The sequence below is a fragment of the Mesoplodon mirus genome (genome assembly GCF_964341445.2).
Source record: "Mesoplodon mirus genome assembly, chromosome: 5".
Taxonomy (NCBI): domain Eukaryota; kingdom Metazoa; phylum Chordata; class Mammalia; order Artiodactyla; family Ziphiidae; genus Mesoplodon; species Mesoplodon mirus.
In genome coordinates, this window is record NC_138980.1 from 31,227,283 (window position 1) to 31,245,844 (window position 18,562).

The following is an 18,562-nucleotide window of genomic DNA, read 5'->3' on the forward strand; positions in this document are numbered from 1 at the left end:
GGATAGACATATAAATCGACAGAACTAAGAGCCCAGAGATAAATCTATATCTGTTCTCAACAAGGGTGCCAAGACCATTCAATAGAGAAATAACAGTCTTTTCAACAAATGGTGCTGGGACAACTGGGTACCCACATGCAAAAGATGTTTGGCCCCTACCTCACAAAAATTCAAAATGCATCAAAGACCTAAGTGTAAGAGGTAAGAACATAACTTTTAGGAGAAAACGTAAATCTTCTTCATCTTGAATTAGGCAATGGATTCTTAGATATGACACCACAAGGCAAAGAAAAAAAATAGATATATTGGACTTCATCAAGATTAAAAACCTTTGGAATGTCCCTGGCAGTCCAGTGGACTCTGTGCTTTCACTGCTGAGGGCCAGGGTTCGATCCCTGAACAGGGAACTAGGATCCCACAAGCTGCACGGCATGGCCAAATACAAAAACATTTAAAAAACAAGAAAACAAAACAAATTTTGTGCTTCAAGGATACCATCAAGAAAATGAAAGGGGCTTCCCTGGTGGCGCAGCGGTTCAGAGTCCGCCTGCCGATGCAGGGGACACGGGTTCGTGCCCCGGTCCAGGAAGATCCCACATGCCGCGGAGCGGCTGGGCCCGTGAGCCGTGGCCGCTGAGCCTGTGTGTCCGGAGCCTGTGCTCCACAATGGGAGAGGCCACAACAGTGAGAGGCCCGCGTACCGCAAAAAAAAAAAAAAAAAAAAAAAAAAAAAAGAAAAGAAAAAAACCCACAGAATGGAAGAAAATATTTGCAAATCATATCTGATAAGGGACTTAATCCAGAATATATAAGGAACTACAACTCAACAATAAAAAAGCCCAATTTTTTAAAAATATGCAAAGGATTTACAACACAGACTCCAAAGTAGCTATACAAATGTCCAAAAAGTACATAAATGGATGTACATCATCAGGGAAATATAAATCAAAACCACAATGAGATAACATGTAACACTCACCAGGATGGCTTTAAAAAAAAAAAAAAGCAAGTGTTGGCAAGAATATGAAGAAATCACAACTGTAAAATGGTGTAGCCACTGTGCAAAAACAGTCTGGCTGTTCCTCAAAATGTTAAACAGCCCCTTGGGGTTGGGACTCCACACTTTCACTGCTGAGGGCACAGACTCAATCCCTGGGTGAGAAACTAAGATCCCACAAACTGCATGATGCACCCCCAAAAAAAGAGAAATCCCCACTGAATCCAGAAGAGGTATTTGTACACCTATCTTCATATCAGCATTATTCACAATAGCCAAAAGGTGGCCATCAACTGATAAATGGATAAAGAAAATGTGGTATACAGCAGAATATCTTTAAAAAGGAAGAAAATTCTGACACGGGCTACAACATGGGTGAACTCTTGAGGACATTACATTAAGTAAAATAAGGCAATCAAAAAAAGATAAATACTGTATAATTCTACATGAGGTGTTCAGAGCAGTCAGATTCAGAGACAGAAAGCAGAATGGTGGTCACCAGGGGCTGGGAGGAAGGGGAAGTGGCAAGTTGTTCAATTGGTAAGTTTTCTATGATGGAAAGAGTTCTGGAGAATGGTTGCACGAAATGTGATCACACTTCATGTTATTTAACTGTACACATCAAAAGAGTTAGGATGGAGAGTTCCCTGGTGGCCTAGTGGTTAGGATGCCGGACTTTCACGGCCATGGCCCTGGGTTCAATCCCTGGTCAGGGATCTGAGATCCCACAAGCCACATGGCACGGCCAAAAAACACAAAAGTTAGAATGGTAAATTTTATGCTATGTATATTTTATCAAAATTAAAAATAGGACTTCCCTGGTGGCGCTGTGGTTAAGAGTCCACCTGCCAATGCAGGGGACGCAGGTTCGTGCCCTGGTCCGGGAGGATCCCACATGCCGCGGAGCGGCTGGGCCCGTGAGCCATGGCTGCTGAGCCTGCGTGTCCGGAGCCTGTGCTCCGCAACGGGAGAGGCCACAACAGTGAGAGGCCCGCGTACTGCAAAAAAACAAAAAACAAAAAAGAATCCACCTGCCAGTGCAGGGGACACAGGTTCGAGTCCTGGTCCCGGAAGATCCCACATGCCGCAGAGCAACTAAGCCCGTGAGCCACAACTACTGAAGCCCACATGCCTAGAGCCTGTGCTCCACAACAGGAGAAGCCACTGCAATGAGAAGCCCGTGCACCACAACAAAGAGTAGCCCCCACTCACTGCAACTAGAGAAAGCCCACACACAGCAACGAAGACCCAATGCAGCCAATAAATAAATAAATAAATTTATAAAGAAAAATAAATAAAATAAAAATAAAAAGTTAATGGGGCGGGCTTCCCTGGTGGCGCAGTGGTTGAGAGTCCACCTGCCGATGCAGGAGACACGGGTTAGTGCGCCGGTCCGGGAAGATCCCACATGCCGCGGAGCGGCTAGGCCCGTGAGCCATGGCCGCTGAGCCTGCACGTCCGGAGCCTGTGCTCTGCAACGGGAGAGGCCATAACAGTGAGAGGCCCGCGTACCGCAAAAAAAAAAAAAAGAAAAAAAAAAAAAGTTAATGGGGCTTCCCTGGTGGTCCAGTGGGTAAGATTCCATGCTCCCAATGCAAGGGGCCCAGGTTGAATCCCTGGTCAGGGAACTAGATCCCACATGCATGCCACAACTAAGAGTTCAAATGCCACAAGTAAGAGTCCTCATGCCACAATTAAAGTTCCTGCATGCCACAACTAAGACCCGGCACAGCCATAAATAAATAAATAAATAAACAAGTAAATAAATAAATAAGTTTTTTAAAGTGTCACTACTTTGTATACTGAAGCTTTCTCCTTTAATTAAAGCTACTTATTTCTTATTGGGTGGGCGTGGTAACCAGTTGCCCTAGATGGCCCCCAGTGATCCACACTTCAGGGTATTCCCCTCCCACATTGTATCTCCTTGGATCTCCTTGCTAGGTCTCTCCTCTCTTGGACAACTCACTCTGGGGGAAGCCAGCTACATACTGTGAGCAGCCCTATGGAGAGGCGCACATAGCAAGGAACTGAGGCCTCCTTCAGCCAACAGCGATATGAGTGAGCCATACTGGACAAGGATCCTACGGCCTTCAGATGAGTGCAGCAGTGATGGACGTCTTGCTTGTAATCTCGTGAGAGACTGAGCCAGAACCATCCAGCTAAGCCACTCCCTGATTCCTAACCCTGTGTGAGAGAAATGTTTATTATTTTAGACTGCTCAGTTTGAGGGTAATTTGTTAGGCAGAAGAGATAACTAATACAGGATTTCCCTGGTGGTCCAGTGGTTAAGACTCCACACTCCCAATGCAGGGGGCCTGGGTTCGATCCCTGGTCAGGGAACTAGATCTCACATGCCGCAACTAAGAGCCTGCATGCCACAACTAGAAAAGATCCTGGTGCCGCAACTAAGACCCAGCTCCGCCAAATAAATAAATATTTTTTTTAAAAAGATAACTAATACAAAGGGAAACATTCCTTCCACAGCTATAAGAATTTGTTTTCAAAAAGAAAATTAAAGACTCTATAAAAATTATCATCAGCATAGTGCTGGATATTAAAATAAAATCCCTATTAGATCAATTTAAGGCTGTAGCAGACAGAATTTCTTCAAATTTTTACATGTGTGTAAAGTTGGTTTATCGAACATATAGAAGCTTCGAATCAATAAAAGAAACTACTCCAAACAGATCTGGATACATGAAAAATGAAACTTCGACTCTACAACTATAGAAAATTAACTAAAATGAAAAGCAGATTGAGAAGAAATATTTATGTCTGTAAGATAAAAGGATAATAGCTATAAAACACTACAATCCAGACAGATAAGTCAGCAAAGGATATGGACAGCAAAGGCCACAGGAGAAATACAAACAAGAAACAAAGAAATCATTTTCAACAATAAAGTTGTATTAATTAAATCAAACTTGCAGAAGTATGCACCTATTTAATGAAGTAAAAAACTTAAAACATCAATGCTATCAAAGTTGGCATGCTGTCAAAGGGAGGAAAATGCTGTACTCGTATATCCACTATTTAGAACTGTGTGAAATGGTACACTCCTTTTGGAAAGCCATACAGAAGTAGGTACACCTGAGACAAAAAATTTAACCCATTGCCCTGATAATTCCCCTACCAGCAGTTTATCCTTAGGAAATAATTCCACAGACATTACTATGAAATTAATAAGGTACCTACCAAGACTTTACTTAAAACTCTAATATCTGCTCCACCAAAGAACTAATTTCAGTGGTTTAATTACCTGCACTATAACACTTCTGCCTCAAAGCTCTACTATGTTTAAAAAAAAAAAAAAAAGGAAGCACTTCAAATGTAGAACTGTATTACCTCTCAACAACTGCTCTGCAATTCTTTACAGATCATGGCATGGTGGACGTGTTTTTTCTTCATACGCTGATTAGATTCAAGACACTGTCCATTGAACCAACTGAAATGTTAAAAACATGCCTCTGGATATAAAATTCCAATAACAATTAGCATGGCATTGATGTCTATTGTTTTTACTGGGTACAGATAAAACTGGAACATCGCCGACTTCCACCAGGGGTCCCCAACAGCTCCAATTACAGCATCGAGAGAAATGAGGGATGCCGAGAGGGCTGCACCCTCAGGAAGTCACAAAGAAAGACCACCGTCAGACTCTGCCCGGTATAGGAGGGGGTATCATGTAATCAGGAATTATCTTTAAGTGAATCTAACGTGCAAATATAATCGTTCATCCTCCAAAATGGATTGTATCCTCCCAGCAATCTGTAACACAGTACCATGGTATTGATATTTTATGTAAGGTCACTGGACATGTGAAAAGAACTTTAGAGGCCTTAATAAAGTAATTTCACCTAATAACAGTAACAAACACTAAAATCTGTTCCAATTTATTAAGGGGAAACCACAAGTTTATATGATTTTATTGTTTCTTTAATAAGTAATCTAAAAGTAGAAACAATACTTAAAAAGTATAACTCGTATACAAGCATTATAAACAATGTAGATCATCTAGAATACATAAAGAACTCTCAAAACTCAACAATTAAAATCAAACAATCCGGGCTTCCCTGGTGGCGCAGTGGTTGAGAGTCCGCCTGCCGATGCAGGGGACATGGGTTCGTGCCCCGGTCTGGGAAGATCCCGCATGCCGCAGAGCGGCTGGGCCCGTGAGCCATGGCCGCTGAGCCTGCGCGTCCAGAGCCTGGGCTCCGCAACGGGAGAGGCCACAACAGTGAGAGGCCCGCGTACCGCAAAAAAACAAACAAACAAACAAAAAGAATCAAACAATCCAATTAGAAAATGGGCGAAAGACATGAATATATTTCACCAGAGAGGATATAGAGATGGGAAATAAACACACAAAAAGACGTTCAACATCATTAGCTATCAGGGAAATGCAAATAAAAACCATAATGAGGGTTTCCCTGGTGGCACAGTGGTTAAGAATCTGCCTGTCAATGCAGGGGACACGGGTTCGAGCCCTGGTCCGGGAAGATCCCACATGCCGCAGAGCAGTTAAGCCTGTGCACCACAACTACTGAGCCTGCGCTCTAGAGCCCACAAGCCACAACTACTGAAGCCCGCATGCCTAGAGCCTGTGTTCCGCAATAAGAGAAGCCCCCGCTCACTGCAACTAAAGAAAGCCTGTGTGCAGCAATGAAGACACAACACAGCCAAAAAAGAAAGTAAGTAAAATAAATAAATTAAAAACAAAAACCATAATGAGATATCATTACATAACTATCAAAATGGTTGAAACAAAAATAGTGAAAACACTAAATCACGGTGAGGAGGAAAAGAAACTGGATCACTCATACACTACTGGTGAGAATGTAAATAGTACAGTTACTCTGGAAATCAGCTTGGCAGTTTCTTATAAAAGTAAACATGCAGTACCATATGATTCAGCAATGGTACTCTTGGGCATTTATCCCAGAGAAATGAAAACTTATGTTCACACAAAACCTGTATATGAATGTTCACAGCACGTTTACTTCTAATAGCCAAAAGCTAGAATAAACCCAGATGTCCTTCAGCAGGTGAATGGTAAAACAAACTGTGGTAGATATGTATCACGGAATACTACTTAGTAATAAAAAAGTATAAAATATTGATATACTCAATAACTTGGATGACTCTCCAGGGAATCTTAAGTGAAAAAAACCCAATCCCAAAAGGCTATATATACTGCATGATTCCATTTACAGACATTTCTGAAATGACAAAATTTTAGAAACAAAGGACAGGTTAGTAGTTGGCAAAAGTTGGAGGAGGAACTGCCAGGAAGAAGATGGGTGTGATATAAAAGGGCCACAGAAGATATCCTTGTGGCATTGAAACCGTTCAACATCTTGAGTGTGGTAGCGCACATACAAACCCAAGCAGGCGATAAAAATGCAGAGAACTTAACATAGTAAATACACACAAACAAGTACAAGTAAAACCAGGGACATCTGGAACATGTCCTTATAGAACTATAGAATTTTCTTAAAAATATATATATAAAGGGCTTCCCTGGTGATGCAGTGGCTAAGAGTCCGCCTGCCGATGCAGGGGACACGGGTTCGTGCCCCGGTCTGGGAAGATCCCACATGCCGCGGAGTGGCTGGGCTTGTGAGCTGTGGTCGCTGGGCCTGCGTGTCCGGAGCCTGGGCTCCGCAACGGGAGAGGCCACAGCAGTGAGAGGCCCACGTACCGCAAAAAAAAAAAAAAAAAAAAAAAAAAGGAGTCGTGGTCAAAATGCTGCACATCTAGTAGGATAAGTATGGAGGTGTCATTTGTGACTCTGAAAAGAACAGTTTCAAGAGTACAGAAGCCAATTCACAGAGCTTAAGGAGACGTAAACAAAGTAGACAACTTTTTCAAGAAATTCACCAGTAAAGAGAGAGGCCACAACAGTGAGAGTAAAGAGGAAAGATAATCGGAGAGGTTACAGGATAAAGGAAGATTCCTTTAGAATAGGAAGATGTCATTCTGTTTTTAGGCAGAAAAAGTGATGCAGTGAAGGTTGAGAATAAAGATCCCAGAGGGAAAGAGGAAAGAGTAATGAATAAAAACCAGGGCCTCCAGCAAGGACAGAGTCAGATAAAGAGCAGAAACTGAGACGTGTGGAGACAGAAAAGGAAGGAGTAGAGAATTGCTGGGATGATGAGAAGGGAAGAGGAGAAAGCCCCTGAGGAATCATTTTTGTCTCAGGCACCAACAAGACAAGACCATCGTCTGCACTTATCTCTCTCCTTCATTCCTCCAATCCAGGCTCCAATTTTGCCTCCAATCCAGGCAACCCTAAAAGGGCTGCCAATTTTCCCTCCTCTGAAATAATCTTTTGGACTTACCCCCTTTCTTTCTACTACTGACTCTGATCAATTCTAATTTTTAATTACTACTGCAGTGACTCCTACATCCTAACATTGCCTCTACTCTCTCCTAGCCAAAGTCTTCCAAACACAGATTTCATCAAATCACTTCTCAGCTGAAATTGCTCACTGGATCCCTGTTCCTATCACATCAATACCAAATGCCAGTCTGGATTTCTAGGCCTTATTACCTGAGGACACCCATCCTACCCAACCTTCTGAAAATACTATGTTCATTTAGTTCTCTTTATCCAAAGTACCCTTCTAAACCTAACCAAACCTAACCCAGTCAAGACCAATTCAAGTCCCACTGCTTCCTTGAAGCTCCAAGTTTCATTCATCTCTCCATTGATCTCCTTAACCACGTAAACATCCATAGCACAGAACTTAGTACAGGGTGTGGTTTGTATTTTTTCGATCTCCAAGGTTGTACCGGGGGGGATATTGTTACAACACCAAGATATCTTTTTTTTTTTTGGCCGCACCACACAGCATGCGGGATCTTAGTTCCCCAACCAGGGATCGAACCCATGCCCCCTACAATGGAAGTTCGGATTCTTAACCACTGGACCACCAAGATATCTATTTTTAAGTGGCCAAGAAAAAGTCTCTATTCAAACATCCATCCCATGCACAGTACAGTGTCTGTCACTACCTAATGAAGCACTAACTAGTATTACATTGCAAATCAATTACAAGGTAAAATTGCAAACAAATCTGGCAAAAAGATGCTGTGTTCCTTAAAGTCAATGTAAATAATAAAGAAGAATCACCCCAATTACAGGCAAGGAAAAGTTGATCTAGGTCAACGAGTAAACAAGTGACAACTGATAAGGATACAGGACAGGAGCTTCAAAGAGTGATATGAACATCAAAGGGTTAAGAAATGTTAGTGAATGACACAGTGGAGAGAGGATAGAACATGACTGGCAAAATATCAGTGATTCTTTTTTATTGCAGGGGGAGGGGAGTAGCTGCACCTCGCGGGATGTGTAACTTCCCCAACCAGGGATCGAACCTGTACCCCCTGCAGCGGAAGCACAGAGTCTTAACCACTGATCCACCAGGGAAGTCCCAATATCAGTAATTCTTGAAGCTAGGTGAGGAGTACATGGAAATTCAACTATTTTCTCTTTTTTCGATATACACCTGAAATTTTCCATAATGGATATTCTTAAAACGAAAACCTCAGTAAGACTGATTAAGTCCTTAAATATTTTAAAAAATTTATCCTCCTTATGACCATAATGAGAAAATGAAGCAAAATAAAGTATGCCATCTCCTATGGTACAATTTTGCTGGACAAAATTTTTTAAAATCTATTTGATTCTTGCCTTATTATAACAGTTGCCATCATAATAAAAAAAAATTTTTTTTAGTATTTATTTATTCGGCTGCACCAGGTCTTAGTTGCAGCACATGGGACCTTCGCTGCCATGAGCGGGCTCTTAGTTGCAACATGTGGGATCTAGTCAGGGATCAAACCCAGGCCCCCTGCATTGGAAGCACGGAGTCTTAGCCACTGGACCACCAGGGAAGTCCCATAATCAAAATTTTGATAAAGGTTTAAAACTTACTTTTAAGGACTTCCCTGGTGGCGCAGTGGTTGGGAATCCGCCTGCCAATGCAGGGGACACGGGTTCGAGCCCTGGTCCACGAAGATCCCACATGCTGCGGAGCAACTAAGCCCGTGTGCCACAACTACTGAGCCTGCGCTCTAGAGCCCACGAGCCACAACTACTGAGCCCACGTGCCACAACTACTGAAGCCCACGTGCCTAGAGCCTGTGCTCTGCAACAAGAGAAGCCACCGCAATAAGAAGCCCGCACACCGCAAGAAGAATAGCCCCCCGCTCGCAGCAACTAGAGAAAGCCCGCGCGCAGCAACGAAGACCCAAGGCAGCCAAAAATAAATAAATAAATAAATAATATTTAAAAAAAAGAAATATAAGTGTCTTTTCAAAAATAAATAAATAAAACTTACTTTTATAATTCTTAATTTTACTTTTCAATATAAAATCCTAAATAAACCTTTTTCTCCTTATTTACTTATGAAATTTTAGTCCTCATTTTGAGTGTATTCATTTTTAGCAGTCTTCTTTAGATAAAGAGGATCACTAATATAAAATGTATGTCAGACCATCCTGGAGGCTGGCTACATCCTAAGAACTCTGAGGATCCCAAAATTCATGAATGCCACCATAGCATAAATTAACTCTATTCATATTTATCTCCATAAAATATCTAAGTGAGGAAGAGTAGCAAACAAACAACTGCTGCAATGAGCCTAGTGAGAAAACCATGAGTTACTTCAGGCCCAGGCAAGAGTGTCAGAGCCTTCAAAAGTCACTAAAGAAAACCAAGAGTACTCAGATAATTCTATGGTTTCAAGGGTTTCAGTCTTGTCTCCAATAACGTCAAGTGCCTTCAAGGTTGATCTATGTCTTCTATGACATCTGTTTTTACTACAAGGCTATGAAGACCCAATAAGATAATACAGACCAAAGCACTTAATAACATGTAAGTTATTGACTGCTTTAGCTTGGAGCTCTGGGGACCAACCTTCCTTGAAGATTTTTTTCAAGTATCTACAATGTACAAAGCACTGTACATTGTATATGTACATAGGCAGAAACTAGACAGTATCAACCCAATTAAATATAAAAGCACCAGGTCAGGATTGTTAACTGTAATGACAACCATTTCACATCACTGTACACAGAAAAAACTGAAGACCATGAAGGTAAACTGAAGAGGCTGCTCATTTATGACAGGAGGCAAAGTCTGCTGATAGCTAGTTGTACAAAACAACTGGCAATATGATGCTGAATTATGTGTCTTTCCCTAATTCCAGACAGAGGGCTTAAAACCCTAATAACTACTCTTAATCTCGCCAGGAGAATCTCATTCTATCACAATATTACAGACAGAAAAAAAGACAAATAGCATTTGCAAAAGATTTTCTCATTTCTAGCCCTGAGCACAGGATCTAATACAGAGTAAGCACCTGCTGCATCAACCAATCAACTGGGAACAGTCTCAAAACATCAACAGTGTGTGGCTATATAGAATTATTTTTAATTACACCTTTCCCAGGCTTATTGTTCAACTACATTTGCATTTTGAGATTGACTTCACTTTAAATCCTCAGTTAAAAAATATCAAAGGCAAAAAATATATATATACACACACGTCAAAGGCGAAAATCAAAGCAATAGACTTCATCTACAACCGGAATGAAAGAATAAAGATGGGAATTCCCTGGCGGTCCAGTGGTTAGGACTTGGCGCTTTCACTGCCATGGCCCGGGTTCAGTCCCTGGTCCGGGAACTAAGCTCTCGCAAACCACGAGCAGCAGAGCCAGGTGGGGGGGGGGGGGGGGGGCAAAAAAAAGAATAAAGATACTTGCTTCTTCAGGTCCATAATCTTTGAGCAATTTAGATTTTCTACCTGAAAAAAGTTTTTCTACGTTTATACAAGTTTGTTAACTCTCACTTTAGATGCATAACATACTTTCTATAGGCTCCAGTATTTTCAATTGTTTTTAATAGAACCTATACTCCACTGACATTTCTTTGATAAGAAGCACATAGATTTACATTTATATTTGTATGCTTCTAGAGAAACATGTATCTCCACCTTCAGATATAAGTTTTTTTATGTAGTTAAAAAGACAAAACTATATACATGTGAAATAAATTTCAATGTGAACCCACGAAGAAGGATTTGTCTGAGCTGCCAATAGGCTGCCAATACAGCCTATCCACCCTGAAAAATACCTCGGACAATACAGGCTCTAGATTACTACAAAAACAAATTTTTTACATCTGCAACTGCAAGCTAAAAAAATCAAGGAGTACTAAAGCATATTTAAGATATGAATCAACAGAAACAAAAGTGACACACCCACATTCTCACTCTAACTTTAAAGAACAGAAGGGCTATACAGTAAAATGAATGTTTAATGCACTCAACTATCATCACACACCATAAAATTTTCTGATTAAATCTTTACATAGTATTTCAGCAGTATGTTGGGAGGAAATGGGATCCTCTTTGGTGACATTACAGGTGACCATGACAATGTGTCTGGACAGAAACAAAATCAGAATCAAATATTTAAAGCTGAAAGGAATCTTTTAACAATCAAGTTAAAACAATCAGATTTTAAAGGTGATTAAACTGAGGCTAAGAGAAGTCAACTGATCATTTAGCTAACTAGGAAGAGTCAAAAAATTCTGCGTAAGATCAAACTTTTAAAAAAACTTTATCATTTACCACAATCTAACAATAGTATGTAGCATTAATGAGTAACTCAAATTACATTTTTTTTCCATTTCTATACACATACACCCATACCACACATTTATATACACTTCAAAATTTAAAACTCGGAAAGGTTTTAATGGTGGTAGTTACCTGAAGCATAGGATGCTGTACAACAGGTAGTTCAGGAAAATCAGCCCAATTTAAATTCTGACTGATGTCCAAGAAGGCCTTCTCATCTTAGCTACTCTGAATGTTTACCCCAAATGCACTTCAACCTGCAGCAAAAGTCACCCCATCAACTAAAAATATAAGCCATGCCTTATGCAGAAACAGGACTCCAGGTAATTAACTGGTTCACCTGTACTCATGATACCAGCAAGCCAAAGCCAAGCTCACTTAAAAAAGAAAAAGCTAAACAAATGTATACCTCCATCTTGAACATTTAAATCTGAACTCAATCAAATGCCCTTAAAGTTTAACTCTTAGCCAGTCCTCAATGGAGAGTTAACTGGGAAAAATCAAAAAAGAACCAAACTCCTGTAATAGAAGATTTTTCAAATCAAAGTAAAATTTCCCCAAAGAGCTTATCATTAGCAATAGGCTTTCATCTGTGAACTGATAAACAACAAAAAACCAATTAGTTATAATTGGTTTTTATAGTTTCCCTTTAAGTTGCCTGTATATATACATTTATGTATATATTTAAGTTGTACCAAAAACTGCTTACAAATGGCAATTCCTGTGAAGTAGATGATGATGAAGTTCCAGGTAATTCTAGCATGTTTCCTAATGTACTGGTACTGGAGTCTGGATCATCCTGAAAAGATAAATTTATTGAGTTTAATTGCTCTTCTATGGTAATGGTTGTATCTCCTAGTGAAAGGGGGGCTGGGAGAAGGGCTGCTTTTTCATTGCTGCCGTCCACTTCATTTCTTTGCTTATTTTTCTGTGTTTCAGTTTGAGGAGCTAATGGCAAGAATGGCGATTTGACTGCACCGTGTCTACTGTCTGGTGTGCTGTCTTGTTCATTTCCCATGGCCACGTCTACACCATTCTCTGATTTAGGCTCATAATTGCAGGTGGCATTGGTCTGAGTTTCCTCAAAGATCTCCTCTATACTCTCATCCTCTGTGACTGGCTGTTCTGGGTCCATTTCAGAATCTACATCTGCATCGTCCACACAAGTAAAATTCTCAAAGTGCAGAAAGCCATTCTTGATAGTCTTTGTTACTTTTACCTGGAGTTCAGGGGAGTTATTACAAGAGGGTTCCTGTTTCATAGCAAGTGCTGTTGGACCACCAGGACTCAAGGAAGTGCAAACAATTGGCGACTGAGCTCTTGAATCACTTTTTTCAGGGTCTTGAAAGGATTCTGATCCATCAGCAGACCCATTTAAATACTCTACATTGATCATGGAGGCCAAATCCTGTAGTCTCCGCAGTGGAATGTAACAAGATGGAGAATCTTGTCCATAAGCATTTTGGGATGTTCCACTGGCAGTCGATAACTGCATAGTACACCCATTAAGTGGCTCAGAAAAATTGGATTGACCATTACCGAAAGGGCTGTCCTTGTCTTCAGGGGCATCTAAATTCACTGGATTGGAAAAGGGCAGCAGACAATTTCTTCTAGGTAGTTCACAGGTCTGATCCATCCTGGGCCAGCATCAACCTGGAATCCAAAAACACAGCAATTAATCTGAGTTAATAGGCCATTTGACTCTTATCTTCAAAATGGCAGCCACTTTTCGAGGCCTAGTGGCCTCGAAGCCTAGTTCTACTGCACTTCCATGGGCGGAAAAAGTTCCCCAGCTGACGATGGAAAAATGGCCTCGGAGAGACTCCGCAAACTCCATCTTCCCGGAGATAGGCAGATCTTGCCACATGGAAACAGCCGTCCCTTTTTTCTGCACTGCAGACTGGTGGACAGTTGGGCTGATCTAAAATTAAAATCCCTTTGGCAGTAGAAATTTCCAAATCTCAAACAGCAATAGTCCTTCCATTCCCCCGCTGGGGGTCCTGTGGCCGGATCTCCCGAAGGGAGGGGGCTGTAGGGTTCGAGGGGGGCTCCGGGACGCTGCACAAAAAGGTTATCCCCCCCATCCTTTCTGGCTCGCTCGGGCGCAGCGGTCACAATAGCGCTGCACCCTGCGCCCCAGCCGGCGCCGGAGCCTTTCCAGCGGCCGTGCTCTGGCCGCAGGCGAGTCGGCCGAAGCGGGTGCACCCCGAAGCTCGCCTTTCTGACTGCAGGCCTGCTCGGTCCACGGCTGCAGGGCCCAGAGGCTGGAACGCGGCAGGGGGAGAAACGGAGGCAGCCAGTGAAGCCGAGTCAGGGCAGCAGCAGCTGCTACAGCTTGACAAACATGGCTGCTGCCGACGCCGCCGCCGCCTGCCCGGGCCGCGCTCCTTCCCGCAGCGCCGGCAGCACCTCCTGGCCGAGCCGATCTCACTCATCAATATTCAGCACCAAGCAAAGTTTGCTGCAGGAGGGCAGCCGGCCCCGTGCCCCCCAGCCGGCTACCTGAAGGGAGGCGGAGGCCGAGGTGCGCGCGGGAGGCCGGCGGGGCACTGGCCGCGCGGGGAGGAAGTTCGCGGCGTCCCGGCCGGCTAGGCCTGAGCCCGGCTGGTAGTGATGGAGGGGGAGGGGGCCTGCGGCTGCAACGCCGCCGGCCACCAACCCTGTGCCGCGCCCGGCCCTCCCCCGCGCCCCTCACCTCACGGCCACCACCATCTTCCCCGCCCGGCCGCCTCCCCCCTCCGCTCGCGCCTGCCCGCCGCCCACCCCAGCGCACTAGTTACCGTGCCCCGCGCCCCCTCCCGGGCCGGCTGGGGGGAGGGGGTGACCCTCATTACACTGGGGCGCGAGCGGAGCGGTGGGGAAAGCGCGGAGCCGCTCGCCGCACCCCCCTCCCCCCGCGTCTCTCTTCAGGGTAGAAGGCAGCGAATGCGACCTGCCCCGGCCTATTCCGCCGCCGCCTCCTCCTCCTCACACCCCCACCGCGCGCGCCCCCGCGGCGGCGCGAGCGACCGAGCGCCTCGCGCCGGCCCGCGTGCGGCTGGGGCCCCGAGTGCGCGCGCACCCCTTCCCCCACGGCGCGCGCTCCTTTGCCTCACTCTTCGGGGTTCAGGGCGGGTGAAGTCGGGCTCGCGAGCGCGCCGCCCAATCAGCGGAGCCGCCGCTGCCGCCCCCTCCCCTCCCCCTGCGCGCCAGCTCGCGGCCCGGGCCTACGGGCCGGCCCGGCTGCCCGGGCGGGGCCTGAGGCGGGCTCCCCAGGGGCCTCGCGCGCCTCCTCGGAGTGTCGGGGCCTGCGGGCGTCGTGGGTGGCACTCCGATCCCCTCACCTACCTCAGGGAGCTGCGCCGGCCCCGGGCTGCACACGGTTCCAGCACCCTACCGGTCTCGAGCCCCAGCCCCGGCGGCACCTGGCCGGGCTGAGGCCTGTCCGACCGCCCCGCCAGCCCCGCTCGGGCCCGCGTCAGTCCCGGCCTCCATCTTAGGTTACAGCCCTGGTTCCCCATCCACTGGGCACCTGCCCTCAGCCCGCTCCGCTCGGCCCGAGGCCAAGGCAACCCCCCTCCTACCGCGGGGCTCACCTGGGGGCTGGGGCTGGGGTCTTCGAGGCCTCAAACCCCGAGCAGGCGCGGCCGCAGGTGAACCCCCTGCCCGGCCGCACCCCAAGCCCACACCACCACCACTACAGACCAAGCTGAGCAGGAAACAAAATGGAGGCAGCAGCTCGGGTCTGCCTCCCCGAGCCAAGCCTGTACAGCCCCAGGGCTCCCTCCTGCCGCAGGCCCGACGCCCGCGAGGCAGGGGGCTGGCTCGTCCAGGCACCAAAGGCAGCCACCCTAGAGCAGCGCAGACAGGCCGGGGACTCGGCCCTGCGGTCCCCACAGCCCCTCACCCACCACCCCTTCCCTTCCCCCTCCCCCCCATTCCTCTCCCTCCCCCTGCCCGGCCGTGCGGGGTGAGCGGCTCCCGGGAGCTGGGTCGGGTCGGGTTACCGGCCCGGGCACTGCCCGCCCAGCCGTGGCCTCGGCAGGGGGGATGAGGCCGGGCGACCCCCGCGCTGAGCCCACCCCCCCCCCGCACCCGAGCCGGGCAGCAGTCTGACAGCGCGCCCGCACCTCGGCCTGCCGCGGTGCGGCCCCCGCCCAGTGAGATCGAGTCCCCAGCCCGGGCACCGCGGGGACGAAGCTCCCTCACTACCCCCGGGCCCAGGGGTCCTCGCAGCCTCGGGCGGGGCGAGGGGAGTGCTGGGGGAGGGGTCCACTAATCAATCCCTGCACCGCCTCCCGCGCCTAGTCCGGGTCTGGGCCTGGCACTGGGACTTGGGCCGGGGGCGCGGGCGGGCGTCAGTAGGTGAGTGCGCGCGGGGCAGTGGACGCGAGCTGGGGGCCCGGAGGGGTCGCGCTTCGCACCGCGGACGCTGCAGTTCTCTGCACCCAGGCAGATGGCCCTCTCGTGCCACCTCCGCCCGGCGCAGGCCGCCTTCTCAGCAGCCCTGCTCCCCGGGGAGCGCGCGCCTCACCCCTGCGGGCTGGGCATCGGGACCCCGGCGGAACAGCGCTGGGAGGGCGGACCGCCGGGCTGGCCCCGCTAAGCCTGCTGGGCTAATCCCTGGCCTGGGGCGCTCTGCTCTCGGGCGCCTGGCACCTCGAGGCCTGCACCCAGTGCCCGGGGCCCCGCAGCACCGGCCTAGCGCGGCTGCAGCGCGTCCAATCACAAAAGACAACGTGAAGGCAAGCGGGGGAACCCAAACAACCTGACCCCGCGACGCCAACCCCCCCCCCAGGCCCTTCCCCTAATCCGATCCAACTCCGACCCCCGCCCCGGGCTTGCTCCCCGACAAAAAGCTCACCTCGGGACCTATCTGGTCCCTAGAGTGCTAAGCTCATCCTCGCTGTTCAGAGAAAACCACAATCGACCGCCATAAAAATTCCGCCTCCTCCAGAAAGCCTTCTGTGATTAGAGTTAACTCCATCTCAAAGCTGAGGGCGCCGCCCTCGAGAGCCACGTGACTACCATTCCTCCCAGGGCTTAGTAAATGTGCATAATTATTGCCCCAGTGGAGTGTTTACCCGCCATCCTTCTATCTGTTAACCGTGAGCCCACCTGGGAGAAAGGCCACTTTTGGCGTTGCTCTGCGCGGTATTGGCTTTGGCGCGGAGCTCCCTAGATTTCATCCTTCAGCCTTCTCCAACCTTCACCCCAAAACTGGCCCCAGTTGGCTTGGAGCTCAGGATACCCTTAGCCTCCTGCCCTCCAAGGCCCACAGACCAGCCAAGGAGATACACAACAGGTCCTTACCACACCTAAGTGCTGGGATGCAGTCCCTGCCAAGAGAGCAGCAGGCTGTCTTGAAGGAAGGTGCCCCCTGGAACCAGAGTGTCGAAGGGAGCACTGTGACCTCAGAGGGCCTCCTTCTGTTGAAGAGAATGAGGCACCCTGACTGTTCCCAGGTGCGAAATCAGGTTGGCAGTGTTCTGTGTGCTAGGACCAGCCAGAGAAGAGCTGGGTCTACACCCCAGGGTACTGCCTACAGGGACCTGCCCTTTGTTCTACTAAGGAGTGACTCCTGCTAATCCCTTCTAGGCAGTTCAGTGGGGGAGCTCTGACTGGTTCCTTCTTCACACCTAATAACTTGAGCCAATCATTTCTGACTGACAGTTACCCCCTGCCAGTTTGCCCCAATTCATTAAGGTTACTCTCAACCCTTTACTTTCCCACGACTATCCTGAGGGCCTGTGAGCTGCCACTGTATGGCCTTGAGCCAGTCTATTAACAGCCCCAGGCCTCAGTTTCCTCACCTGTGGCTTCCAATGCACAGGGTGGCTGTGAGGATCCTGCAAGGTGAAAGTAAGTGTTAGGGGCCTATACAGACTAAGCACTTGATGAATGCTGAAATGTGTTTCACCGCTTCATTCAGTAACCATTTCCTGCATTCCAGGCAGTATTGCTGGGTGCTGGGTAAACAAAGGATGAGATGCCTGCCTTAGGAAGCCCCAGGCCTTAGGAAGAAACAGTTAAATAAAGGTGCTAAGGTGTGAAGAGGGGCCGGGATAGTGGTTCCCCCCAGGGCTGACCTCTGCACATGCCTGCCCTATAGGAACCCCGCTCTCCAACCTCCCAGACCCCACAGAATAGGAGTAGGGGCTAAAGGGGGACAGGCAGCTGGGGATGAACAGCTTACTGATGGTCTCGGGAAAAAGACTGGAATCCCAGAGAAAATCTCTTGGACTTTCCTGGAATGACTCAAGTGTCCCTTCCTGCCTCCTAGAGTGGAATACGGCTGCAGAGGTCTCATTCACAGCAGTCCCCACTGGAGCCTCCCCATCCAGCAGGCACTGGCCAAGCACCTCATGTGTGCCAGATCTGGGCTGAGGGAACCCACAGGACCCAATATTCTCACAAGGACACTGGCTTCTGAAGTGGGGGAAGAAGGGATAGGGCTGGCTGTGGCCTCCTTGTCTCAGCACAGGGAACTTTTCTGGGCCTGTGCCTCCCATCCTTAAGACAGAGATTAGCGTCAAAAACTACTCTCTGAGTCTATGCTGTGTACTGGACACCATGCTGGGCGCTTGACACACATGAGTTCCTTTAACCCTTTAGCAGCCCTGTGAAGAAATGAGGTCCAAAAGATTAAGCCCTTCTGCAAGGTCTCAGAGTCCTATCACCTGGTGTGGTCAGCCTCACATCCCTTGCTCTTAGCCAGCACACCTTCCAGATACTGTCTGTGAGAAGGCCCAGCACAGTGTCTTGCCCACAGGTGCTCAGGAATTTGGGTGGCAGGCAAAGTGAGATTACCTTAGCCTCAGTTTCTTCATCTGTAAATTACTGTTACTCCTAACCTGCTGAAAGAGATACCTATCGAGACATTCCACCAGTGTACTTCCTTTTTCTTACAACTGCCCCCCTTTCATTCATTAATTCAG

General features: G+C 47.5%; 1 protein-coding gene across 5 annotated transcripts in view; it reads right to left on the reverse strand.

Annotated features, from left to right (window-relative positions):
- The window catches only part of NSD1 (nuclear receptor binding SET domain protein 1), a 127,151-nt gene extending 111,706 nt beyond the window's left edge, over positions 1-15,445 (reverse strand). Inside the window, exons 1-3 of one of the 5 annotated variants that reach the window (XM_082622699.1) lie at positions 14,426-14,614; positions 13,185-13,298; positions 12,355-12,444 (exon numbers count right to left, since the gene is read on the reverse strand). In XM_082622699.1, the coding sequence (XP_082478825.1) occupies positions 12,355-12,444; positions 13,185-13,214 (120 nt within the window). In that variant the 5' untranslated portion in view covers positions 13,215-13,298; positions 14,426-14,614. Of the gene's footprint in view, positions 1-12,354; positions 13,299-14,147; positions 14,343-14,425; positions 14,617-14,740; positions 14,803-15,220 lie in introns of those variants that run through there. The other 4 variants (XM_082622697.1, XM_082622698.1, XM_082622695.1 and 1 more) reach the window with 4 other exon arrangements.
- Between the last annotated feature and the right edge of the window lie 3,117 nt (positions 15,446-18,562).